This window comes from Phalacrocorax carbo, chromosome 1, assembly GCF_963921805.1.
Source record: "Phalacrocorax carbo chromosome 1, bPhaCar2.1, whole genome shotgun sequence".
NCBI lineage: Eukaryota > Metazoa > Chordata > Aves > Suliformes > Phalacrocoracidae > Phalacrocorax > Phalacrocorax carbo.
Genome location: NC_087513.1, coordinates 53,622,723 through 53,635,204, shown reverse-complemented (window position 1 = coordinate 53,635,204; position 12,482 = coordinate 53,622,723). Strand labels below are relative to the sequence as shown.

Here is a 12,482-nt window from a genome sequence, read left to right as displayed (position 1 = left end):
ATTAAGATGGGTAGATATCAGTTGCAAATACCATTTGGACTGGGATATTTATGGACTTGCACTTCAAATTCTTTTAATTATTTTCAGTGTTTTAATGGTTGAATATAAATTTTAATAATAACACCCAAAATATCTGTGATTTTTTTTTTAAGTGCCTGAAATGAATCAAAGTGATAGTGAATAACCACAGTTGCTTTGAATGCTACACCTGTATTTCAATTAGAAATACAAAGATGCAGAGCTGTTATCAAAGTGTGTATGTTCGACTTCCTGTGACTATTCTGTGCGTTTTCATTCAACAGGAGAACACCAGCAACCTCATTTTCCTGGCCTTACGAGAGGTCTAGTGGCTGTTCTGTTGTACTGGGATGGAAAGAGATGCATTGCCAATTCACTACGAACCCTCATCCAGTCACGCCAAGGCAAGACATGGACATTGGAACTCAGGTCTGTATTAGGGTGATGAGCTGATCAAAGGTCTTTGATTTAAGTGCTTTTAGGACTAATTAGACTCAAGGGAGTATGATTTTTCTCGAATTTGTTTGTTTCTCATAACCTGATGCAGTTGCTTTCATGTTTCTTTTTTAAGCATAATATTATTTTTTCTTATATTTTTATTGGATTATAAGGATATCCATTTTTCTTCCAGTTCTTTCATGCTACTTCACCTTTTGGCAGTGTTTTTCTTCAGACACCCTCCTGGTCAGTGTCGCTGTAACTAGTGAGGATTACTCAGTGTTTCGGAGACTGAGTTTCTGTTCTTGCTGTGTTCTGTCTTCCTGTGTCCTGCAAAAGTGCTTCTGCCTTTACTTAAAATGGATGCACACTCTACTGGCGAATGTAATATGCTGATGTTTTTTGACATTAAAAACAAAACAGTATGCTGTTTACTTCCAGTGCACAGTGATTGCTTGAATAGAGAAAGATTAAAAGGTGTGTTCTAGTGTAAATATAAATTCTGAAACATAAATTAAATTATTACTTTAGAACTAGCTCTATCTACCACTTCAGTAGGGTGCACATAATTGGACATTTGCATTTACTAGTAAGAAAGAGGCTGTGAGCTTGTGAATTATGTGTCTTATATATAGTACATTTTCCTTTTGATAGAAACCTTAACCAGCTGATCCATGTTGTATTCTCATATTCCATATTCCTGAACCTACAGTTACCTAAAGACTTCGTATTCATTCAGCATAATGTTTTGAGAGGGCACTGCTTACTAATTAGCAATGCACATTTAGTTACTTTAGGTATACGCTGTAGTTGTACATTTTCTGTCAGAAAATACGTTTGATGGGATTCATTATTTTAGACTTCCTCTGTGACTGGGAATAGTATGATTAATTGTTAAATTTATGTTCTTTCCATTATAGTCAAGAGTTAATGTCCATGACAACACGCTTTACAGATGATTTAATGGAGCAGGGTTTGACGCAGAAGATCCTCACTCTTGTGTCTCACATTGATTTGAACAATGAATTTGATAAACTCCAGAGAGAGCGAGGATTGGGCAGTGAGAAACATCGCAAAGAGGTAAACCTTCACTAGGTGTGAATATGCTTCTGCGTTAATGCACAGATTAGAATACACTTAGACCACCAAGATCTCTCTCTCTTTCTCTCCCCCGCTCCCCCACCCTGTTTGTCTTCTACCTTTCAAGCCCTGTTACTGTCTGAGGGGTCATAGTAACTACTCCACAGCTTGTGATGTGGATTACTTTCTGCATTTCTGTTTTGCTGTTGCTCCCAGTTGCTCCCTGATGCTAGGGCATACCTTATTTTTAGTGAAAAAGTGTGATCAAGGACAGCATGAAAGTAAGCCTAATATTTGCACTACATGTAAACTTTTTTTTCCAGTTTTATTCTAAAGACTGTATTAAATCATTTGCTCTCAGAACTACCCTTATCAGCACCACTGAAATAAAAATAGCAAGCTAAAATTCACAAATTATTAAAACAGATAGAAATCAAGTCTAGTCAGGCAAATAATGTTTCTCTTAATAATCCAATTGTGTTGATATGAACAGAAGCATTTCTAATAGTGAAGTGAGAATTGCTTGAAAATGAGTTCTCACTTCTGTAATCCTTGAACTTAATTGAGACTGTGACTAACTGCAGAGTGTGTTTCTAGTAGGAAGATTTTAAACATTATTGTTATAATTTCTGAACTTCTTTCTAATGGATGATCTATCTAAAATTAATCTGTGTTATAATCAGTCAATTTTTTCCACCAAATAATTTGTTTTACGCTTCTGCTATTAATCTAGAAACTATGCAAAGAATATCCTTCTGATTTACCTTAATTTACCTTAATTTTACCTTATAATTCATTTAATGTTTAATGTTAGTTTTTTTCTTCCTTTTAGGTGGACTACCATATCTCCTTCTGTATTCATTAGAACTATTTATTCTTTTGGAGTCTGTGCACAGATCTCTTGCTGTGTTAAATGTTGAAAAGTTTTTTCTCTCTATCACCATGCATGTGATTTTACTGGGGATAGAATGCTTATAGCTCTTCATTTTTTTTGAAAATTTAATCAGGTATAATGGATATAGGGCAAGAACATTATTAGAGCTCTATTAAAGCTCATAATTTAGCTAAATAAAATACATTATGAAAGGCTGTTAGTGGCTTTTTATTTTTTAAGTCTTTTTTTTTAAGTTCTACTGTTTTTATACGACTTAAAGCAGTTAAAACTCAGATTGTGGGAGGAATGAAGTTAACAAATGAAATAAATGTCCGTGTTTGAGAAGAGGTAATTTTTGGTGTAACTGTTAGAAAAAAGACAAACTTTGTTTTCAAGAGCCATTGTACTTAATTTTATCATAGCATGCAATATTTTGCTAAATAAAAAGAAAAAAGTACTTTTAGTATGAAAGTGCTTGGTGGCCTTTAGGTTGGGCATGATATTTGTTCAATATGTAATAGGGGATGATAGATTTCATTTATGTTTATATTCTAAAGTTGAAACAAATATTTTGTCTGGGGAAAGAAAGTTCTAATTTTGAATGTCTTTTTCATATTTCTAAATGTCTTAAAAGTTAGGTATTTGTATAGTCAGTTGAAGGTATCTCTTTTGGGGCAAGGGAAAGACTATGACCTTGTTTGGATGTAACTACCAGGGTAGTTGTGGATTAGAGACAGGAGGTGTGACTTTCGTGTGAGTTCTATGTAGAGTCATGTCTCTTGACCTTGACAGAGATGCTGGTTTGCATGTAGTCGTGTTCTAGGGTATCTACTCACAGCTGACATGAAGTACATGGGAATATGAATGCATTTAACAAGCAGAAGTGTGCCTTTTGTTGTTTAGCAATTAAAAAACCCCAACATTTTATGTAGCAGCTGCCTTTAGAGTAATTTCAGCTTAACATAGTCACGCTAACTGACTGAGAAGGACAAATTGAATGTGTTGCCAGAATATTTATATTAACTGGTTTTTATTTGTTTTTCTCTTTTAAAGGTTTCTGACCTCATTAAAGAATGCCGACAGTCCTTGGCTGAAAGTCTATTTGTCTGGACCTGCCAGTCGCCACTGAGTAAGGATGACACTCTAATCCTCATAAGTTACCTGGAGAAAGTAACAGTGGAAGCTGATGGCTCGCTGGATGGTGTGAACTTGTCTCTCCTCATGGCCCTCCTTTACTGCTTTGATGTCAGCTTTCTGGAACAAGGCACAGAGGATCGTGAAGGTAATGCTGGCAGGTTTCCCAGAGAGGTTATGTTGTGTAGATGGATAAATTATTATTAAACCAATTTTGTTATTGACCAGTAACAAGTTGGTAGGATTTTGCCTGTTTGTTTTCACATTTGTTTACTGGGTGTTGGTGTTGTGTTTGTGTTTTGTTGTTCTTCAAGATTTGCTGCACCGGCTCCCTCTGCTAGCAGAAAGACAGTATATAGCAACAATACACACTCGTCTTCAGGAGTCTCAGCCTTGGAAATTGCCAGGCCTGCAAGCTACTGTTAGATTAGCCTGGGCGCTGGCATTACGAGGAATATCCCAATTATCCGATGTGACAGGTAAATTACCCTAAAGTGCAGTTGCTGCACATTAGTTTTCAGAGCTTGCAAGTGGTATAAATAGAAGTATCTGTTACCTTTCTGAATTGTTATTGTTTACTTTTATGATAAAATTACCATTGACACTCCTTTAAAGCTTTCTTAGTATGTGAGTTTGGTGGTTGAGAATTCAATTGCTCTGAAATATACACAGATTTAGAAATAATTACTTATTAGACAGTAATACTGCATAGTGTTGCATATATTGATATATATATATAGCCATATTGAAGTGAGAGAGATTTTAGCGTACTGAAAAATGTGAAAGATGGCATTTTAGCAGTTTCAGTGTCATTTGAACACTTATAGGCATGAACCTATTCTTAATTTGACTTTTTACATCTGTAAATGTTAAATCTCAGTATCTTGAGAGGACATATCTATTTTTAATTTTTTTTTTTCCTCTCTGTACATCACAAGCTTTCCAGGCTCCCTACTAGGTCAAAAGTGAGTCTACTCAGAATATCTGTTAAAGAAAATGTAAACATTATAATTAATAAATGCTTAATTAAGGTTAGTTTGTTATTCTTGGTTCACAGCCTTAGATTTGATTGGGTGTATAGATTATGCACTTTAACACTTACTAAAGGAGTCAGGTGATCTCAACTTTCATTAACTTGTCTCTTCAGTCTAGTGTTTTCTTGTTCGGTAGGAAAAACCTAGTTGAAAGAAGCGTGTCAATTTGCACATCTGCTGGGTATTCTGAAATATGTTTCATTTGGTAACAGATAATAGTAATTTATTTTTTTCCCCTTTTGTGATTTTTGTTGCCCAGCTCTTGCAGAATTCACTGAGGCAGATGAAGCAATGGCAGAGCTAGCGGTTGCTGATAATGTCTTCCTATTCCTGACTGAATCTGTCGTGGGGTCTGAAAATTTCTACCAGGAGGAATTTTACGTTCGCAAAATTCATAACCTTGTCACAGACTTCCTCGCACTCATGCCAATGAAAGTAAGTTGTTTGTGCGAATAGCAGTTCTTGAGAAATGTGGGCATCTCTTCTTTCTTTCTAACATTAGGACAGGTAGCATAGACATGCAGATATGACCCTCAGCTTGAGGTGCTGCAGTTCAGAAAACTTGTTGACTTCATGGAACCCATATAGTTTGGGGTTTGTTTTCCGCACTAAAGTGGAATGTGATTTTTAAAACACTTCAGTGTGGTGAGATTTGCAAAGCAAGCTTTTGTGGTGGTAGTGAGTTTTGGTTTGCTTTACATGATTAAAATTTAAATGAATGCTGAAATCATTGGCAATGTATGTGGGTATTGATTTATTTTGTTGGGTTTTGTTGGTTTTTTTTCTTTTGATACAGACAGTAGTGTAACCTAAATTAATTTATGGTTTTTGTCTCTCATTCTTCATTTATTCTTTTACTAATGATCTTTTCCATATTTAAGGGGAGGGATTCTACTTTTCAGTAGTATCAGTTGTTGGGAAAATGAGCAGCTGTTTTCACTAGAACAGCAGAAATGCTACAAAAGGGTTTTAAAAAAGTTTGAAGCAAATACAACAGTTTCATTTGCGCAAGACCTTGTATCTAGACATGGAAAACTAAAACTCTATGAAAATGCTTTTAATTAATTGATAGAGGCTTTATTTTGTGATCTTCATTGTGTTGAGCTGTAGTTGGAGTTGCCAAATACTTTATTTTTTTCAACGTGGAAAAAGAAGGATTTAAAAATATATTTTGTTCATTGTAACCTCACAGAATGTGAGCAATATTGGCAGGAAAAACTATTTGAGTTTCCAGAAACTTTGAGGGCATATATGAACATGCTGTAAACAGCTTTTAGGCTTAATCATAATTTATCTGTAATCTGTTGGTGTTGCATGTTGTTTTCTCAAGCTGTCTTTTTAACCCACAGAATATCCACAGAACGAGTAAAATGTCAGTTCAAACAAGTTCACGTTGATAACTTTACAGCTGTATTTCTGCTGCAGTGGCTGCCTTAGCACATTGTTATCAGGCTTTGGACATCCTTTGAAGGCTGCATGCAATGGTGTTTTCCTCTAATACAGACGCAGTAGCTGTTAGGAATCTTTTTGAATACATGAGGTATATTTTATGGAAGTTCCTTAAACAATTAAGTGCAAACAGGGTTGGAAGTGGGAACTTTTTTTTTTTGTGAGGCAGTTCTTCATTGGATGGTGTTGCTTTATGAAAGATTGAATGTCTCCCTGTTATGATACCAGTTTTTATGAAAGAGATACAAAGCAGATTTTTTTGAATGAAGGTGGAAGAGCTGGAGACTGACCTAGGCAGAGGTTGCTGCCATATTAGATTTAGAACAGATGTGACTCTGCCTCCTGTATCCACAGAACTGCCTGAAAATCCCAAGGCTGGCTGGTTTGTTGGTGCATCTCTCCTCTTCATTGCATTATGGAAATAGAGGCTTTATCTCTGGGAAGAATATTTTGTTTCCGTTTCAGTGTTTTTGCTTTGGTGCAGATCTGCAGTTGATTGTAGCTAATGCCTAAAAATGAGAGGGATAATTTTTTCATTACAAGTAAGATTCTGTAATACAGGATATAAGCAAAAAATCTGACTGTTGACTTCTAGTCCAGTTTGATAGAGGCCAGTACTAGTTGTTTTGCAGGAAGGACTTTGTTAGCAGGTAATTGGGATATAGCCCTACAAGGGAATTTTTTGTCTTAACTGCTAATAATTAGTGGTTGGCTTATGTACTCAGCTATTTCTACTGAATCTCAAATTTTATGTGGAGAAGTGTCTGCTTTACAGGATCTCTTTTTTTGTGTGTGTGTGTATGTATAACATTTCTTCAGTTTTATTTAAAGCTGTAAGTCAGCATTTTATTTAACTCTTCTGTAGAGCTTTAACATTTATGCTGCTTGCCAGTAATGATTTGGGTAAATCTTTTGGTTGACTGCATTATGTTCAGAACTTGATAATTAGCTTTAGTCACTCAGATAATTCATTATTTCATTTATCAGTACTCAATTTTGTCTGTGTATTAGTTTTGTTAATATACTAATTTGGCCAGTTTGTTCTGACACTTTCCATGGTTATTTCTAGTTTTTAACTATTTTTTCCTGATGAGGCACAATTATCTTGCTGCTCATTCAGTTTTGCAAATTAAGAGATATTATAGACCATAAACCTATTGACCATCACCATGTTTTAATTTTTAGTGTGTTGAATTGGTCGCTTATTTCTGTTTCGTGTTCCTCAATGTCTGCTTAATATTTAACAAAACTTAACTTCTCATCTCATGGCTATTTACTTTCTCCTGCCTCTGGTGGGGTGTTTTGTCAAAGGCTTTTTGACATTAAAATGAAACGTCAGCTGTTTTTTGTTTAGTAATTAGTTTTTTCAACACAAAGAATTTTACAATACTGATTAGAGGTCGCTTTAAAAATTTGCTGCAGTTATTCTTCCCTTCCCTTCTTTCCCCGCCGTATTTATTGACATGTACTAATGCTTTTCATTGCAATAGACTGGGTCCAAAGTAATTACATCAATCGAAGACTTCTCAAAACATAAAGTAGTTGTAAGCAGAAGTAGCCTTACACATCTAAGAAAGGTGCAATCCCCAGATCTATAGACAGAAAATATATTACAGTTTTCTGTTTCTTTTCACTCCTTGTGGATAATGGGCTAGCTTACTTTGTTGGAAGCTAACCCATCTAGCATTCAAAGTAAGACGATGAAAGGATCCACCTTTTGGGGCCAAACGAGAGGGTCTGATGAAGTTAGTTGGGAAAAACTCCCGTGATATAAGTTCAGGACTTTTCCTATGAATGGAGGGCCTTGGCAGTAAGGAAGTGATTGAATATATCCTTGAACGTAAACTCTTGTGGGTGAGATTAAAAAAAAAAGGAATTGAACATTCTTGTCATGTATGTGCAAGTTCATTTGCTTTCTTAGTTTTTAATAGGCTCTTTAGACAATTCCATTATTTCTGTTCTGTTTCATTCTTAGCTAAATATAGACCAATGTTTTTATCCATAAATTGTGTAGGTGAAACAGCTGAGAAACCGTGCTGATGAAGATGCTCGCATGATTCACATGAGTATTCAGATGGGTAATGATCCACCTATTTCCCTTCGGAGAGATCTGGAGCATTTAATGCTTTTAGTAAGCCCTGTTTGCTTTTAAATTACTGTGGCAAAAAGTGGTTGTGACTTTCCTTCTTCATCAGAAAACCTATATCTGAATGATAACATACAGTGCTGGATCTTTCCCTTTTTTGGATTAGAGGGGGGTTTTTATTCTTAAGTATAGCCACTTCCTATAACTTTTCTTGTAAAGGAATCAGTTTACTGCCTTGGCTTCTGATGTTAATGAAGTGTCATTTAGTTCTTGTTTAGTGAGTAAATACTGCATTGTTTCTTATGTTTGAAGAATTATTGAGCTGAAGTTATTTTACAAAACATTTAAATATCTAAAATTTAAATTTTAATAAGATTATCTTAACATACCTATTATCTTAAGCCATCTTATTTTAACATAACTTAGAAATAGGAATTTTGAGACTACGGGCTATCACTGGAGTTGAGATCTGGCTAAATGCATGGGATACCTTTGTGTATCTAGACTTTAATGTTTATACAATGTTTTATGTTTCTGTAAGTCTTCAAATTTCTCCCTGTTTACTGTGGGTAAACTATAATTAAGTTTTAGGGTTTTTCCCCCACTATTGACAATTATTCTGATAAAAGGATTGAATTTTTTAAATAGTTTTCATGTGTTGATATATTTGTAATGAGAATTTTGGAAGACTTTTGTATTTGCTGTAGAGCTGGCTAGGCAAGGTGAGCCCACTGAGGCTGCTGGAATTACAAATTCCCTAATTTCAGTAGAATTTTGACCACATGCATACATTTTTAAAAAAAAAGATCTTTCTGTTTCTGTCATATTTTTTTAATAAAAGAAAGAAATTGAAATAATATAGAAGTGAAAGAAAACTTAAATATTTATATAAAAATTAGTTATTAAGCAAAAAAAACCCCACAGCGGAAAAGATTTGCATATTGAACCAGTGCATTTATATTTTCTGTTCATGAATAAGTTAAAAACTTGTATATTTCCCCTTATTTAGCATGAAAATATGCAAGTGAGCAATTTTCAATATAGCAGTCTTTAATATAGGGATTACTTGTCTTTTCCAAAGGTAGTCCTTTAGGTTATAGAACACAACAGGACATAACAGGATGTAACAGGAAAATTTATAGTGAAACGCCTTCTTAAGTAGCTCTGAGATATATAGTAAACCTAATTGAAGAACTGGATATGAAAATGTACTCTGAGAAATTTGTACGTTCCAATAACAGATAAGATTTCTAATCCTGATACTGGCTAACTAAGCAAATTGTTATTTAAGGAGAAGTGAAACTGTTTTCTTAGCAGTCATTTAATCTGTAATAATTAGGTAGAATGTTATGGAAGTTTAACTTATGTGTGCATTTTTTAATTTCCCTGGCTGTCATATGTTCTGATATCACTATTTAGAAGCTATCATTTTCAGAGAGTTTTAAGAAATGGAACACCAACTGTAGGATGCTTTGCCTCTCTGATGTGTTTAGCTTTTCTAGAAGTAGTGTTATGGTTGAAGTAATAATCTTTTCTTTATATAGGTGATATTTTCTTTTTGTTTCTAACATCTTTCTTTCTCTGATAGATTGCTGAACTGTATAGGAAAGACCCCTTTAATCTGGAACTTGCCCTTGAATACTGGTGTCCATCAGAGCCTTTGCAGACATCTACCATCATGGGATCCTACCTTGGAGTAGCTCATCAACGACCCCCTCAGCGCCAGGTTATTGAAATTTTCTAGAGTAATTACTAGTAACTTGAAATCAAAGTAATAAAAAAACAGGCAACAAAGCTTTTGGTTTCCTTATTACAGCTAGTCTCTAAGATGACATTCTCTTTTATCAGTGGCTTATCTGCATCTGTCCTGCTGCGCATGACGTGTTATTGTTACTTGCTCAAAAACGAGCTACTGCAAGTCATTCGTGGTTGTCAATAAACTTAGTAAGAACAAGTCCTAACAAACCCCTTTGAAAATTTTGTTTAGGTCTGATTTTGTTGCAGTTGCTAAATGAAGTCTGATAACAGTGCTCTTGTGTTTTCTGTCTGACCTCTACATACCTTTTTGGTGTAGCTGAGAAGTTAAATTCCTTAACTATAAAAAAATCTTTATTAACTGTAGTTGATGTTATTTTGGGGGGTAAAAATCCGTAAGAATATTGCAGTTATTTAAAGCCCAAATGTTATAGCCCATGAGAGGCAGAACTTAAAATTAGAATGAAGAAGCAATCTCAGCAGATGAAGCAGGTGTTCCGAAACTCTTTAGGTACCTGGGATGCTGCCAGCCTCCAGTGCTTCTTGAAGGACTGCGCAGTGTTAGGCAAAACCTAGTAGAAGACATGTGGGACGCATCCCATGACCCAGCCAGAATAAAGGCAACTTAAGTTAATGCCTGGTGCAATCTGCAGGCACCCTAAGATGACCCTGGTAGGAACAATTGTGTGTGTGAGTTACTATGCAGGGATATGACAAGCATAGTGAATTATTCCCCAATATCACTTAACTTGTGCTGTAGGATGTGTTAATAATACTGCTGTGCAGCATTTGTGAGCTGAAGTAAATTTTATCACTAGAAATGCAGAATGAGAAAGTTAGTATACTTTGCAATAGCATGAATTATTTTATTTTCTTTATTTCTTCTTTGAAACATGTTTATCACCTTCAGGGAAACTGAATAAGCCAGTCTATAATGGATTTTTTTTTAATTTTTTTTTTTGAGTTGTGATTCCACCGCTCTACTCCTCCCTGATTACATTAGAATCTGTTCTCTGACTTTGGCTGCCTATTGTTTTCTTAAAATACTCAACTCTAATTTTTTTCTTTTAAACACTGATCTTTATTTGTTCTAGGTTGTCTTGTCAAAGTTTGTTAGACAAATGGGAGATCTACTTCCTTCCACAATTTACATCCCATACTTGAAAATGCTGCGAGGACTGGCTAGCGGGCCTCAGTGTGCTCATTACTGCTTTAGTTTGCTAAAAGTCAATGGCAGTAGTCATGGTAAGAAAGTAACGCTTCAGCTCTTTCTCAACTCTTTCTTTAGAAAAGTACAAAGATTCAAGATGAATTATGGCTTCACACTTCTAACATTTCATTATTAGTATAATGATAAAATTGGAAGGTTTCCCTTGAAAGTGTAATCTGTAAAACAAAACAAAAAAAAGACTGATTAGATAATTAAATGAGCACCTTAGCAAGTAATTCAGATAATGAAATAATGCATTGTTTTTAAAAGCGGTGTCTTAACACTGTAAGAGATGCAGAGTATCAATATTGCGTATTGTAAAATACAAAATGAGTAGTGTCTTAAAGTTAAGTTGTATATTTTGTAAATATAGTTGTCTTTCCTGGGCTGACTTTTTTCAGAAGCACTTTGTTCTGTTAGAATTTTTTTGATACGAGTAATATAATAGCACTTTCACAAAATAAGAGATGCTGGTCATTCCTGTGTTTTACATTAATTCTGTGTTGATCAAATCGGAAAGAAAACCCTACATTGAAGATATACAATGCTGCAAATATTCTGATTCATAAAATGGAAAACTTACTTGTATGGGCTTTTCATATTAGCACCTTTCTGTCTCTATTAAAAAAGAAAACAAAAAAGCCTCGACAACAAAAAAACTCAAACCAGAACCACTAATTTCAGAAACAATAGCTTTACTTTGAACTTTATTTTTTCCTCTAGATAAGAAAAATTTCCTTTTAAATTTAACCACCCTGCTTGTCACCCTGTGAAAGAGTAGAAAGAAAATCTTGTCACCTGTTTGTCATTTTTCTAGCGGAAAACATCCAAGGAGCAGGTGGCAGCCCTGTCTCCTGGGAGCATTTCTTCCACTCTCTGATGCTTTATCATGAGCACTTAAGGAAAGACTTGCCAAGTGCAGACAGTGTCCAGTATCGTCACCTGCCTCTCCGAGGAATCACACAGAAAGAACAGGATGGATTAATTGCCTTTTTACAGCTGACCACTGTTATAGTAAATTGGGTAAGTAACCTTTTATTGTTTTTGTTCTTAATACATTATTTTTTCTTGCAAATCATAATCATTCAGCTGTGAAATTCACTTGACCAAAAAGGTACGTAGGGCAAATATATCTAGCAGTTGCTGTCATTTGATTAGTGAGCATGAAAACTATGGGAAGCATCAGGAGTAAGTGTTATGACCACACACGCAGTCCAGGTGAAGCAGGAAGAGGTGACACATTTTCCTGTGTTGCTGGTGTTACTGATTTTCTTGCTTTCCTGACACTTAGGTGTCATGGAGATGTCTTTCAGAAGAAGTAACTACAGAGTAGGAAAGTTGTTTGCTTTTAATTATGAGTTTGAAAAGGCAAAAATAATAGGTGACTTTAAAAGGAAATGGTAG

The 12,482-nt window shown here is 35.0% G+C and overlaps 1 protein-coding gene across 1 annotated transcript in view; it reads left to right on the top strand.

The window, feature by feature from the left end:
- Window positions 1–12,482, top strand: part of NUP205 (nucleoporin 205) — a 56,316-nt gene that overhangs the window by 7,167 nt on the left and 36,667 nt on the right. Inside the window, exons 4-12 of the mRNA XM_064451967.1 lie at window positions 303–447; window positions 1,377–1,536; window positions 3,464–3,692; window positions 3,859–4,023; window positions 4,838–5,013; window positions 8,042–8,158; window positions 9,702–9,839; window positions 10,963–11,113; window positions 11,896–12,101. Of these exons, the coding sequence (XP_064308037.1) occupies window positions 303–447; window positions 1,377–1,536; window positions 3,464–3,692; window positions 3,859–4,023; window positions 4,838–5,013; window positions 8,042–8,158; window positions 9,702–9,839; window positions 10,963–11,113; window positions 11,896–12,101 (1,487 nt within the window). The remainder of the gene's footprint in view (window positions 1–302; window positions 448–1,376; window positions 1,537–3,463; window positions 3,693–3,858; window positions 4,024–4,837; window positions 5,014–8,041; window positions 8,159–9,701; window positions 9,840–10,962; window positions 11,114–11,895; window positions 12,102–12,482) is intronic.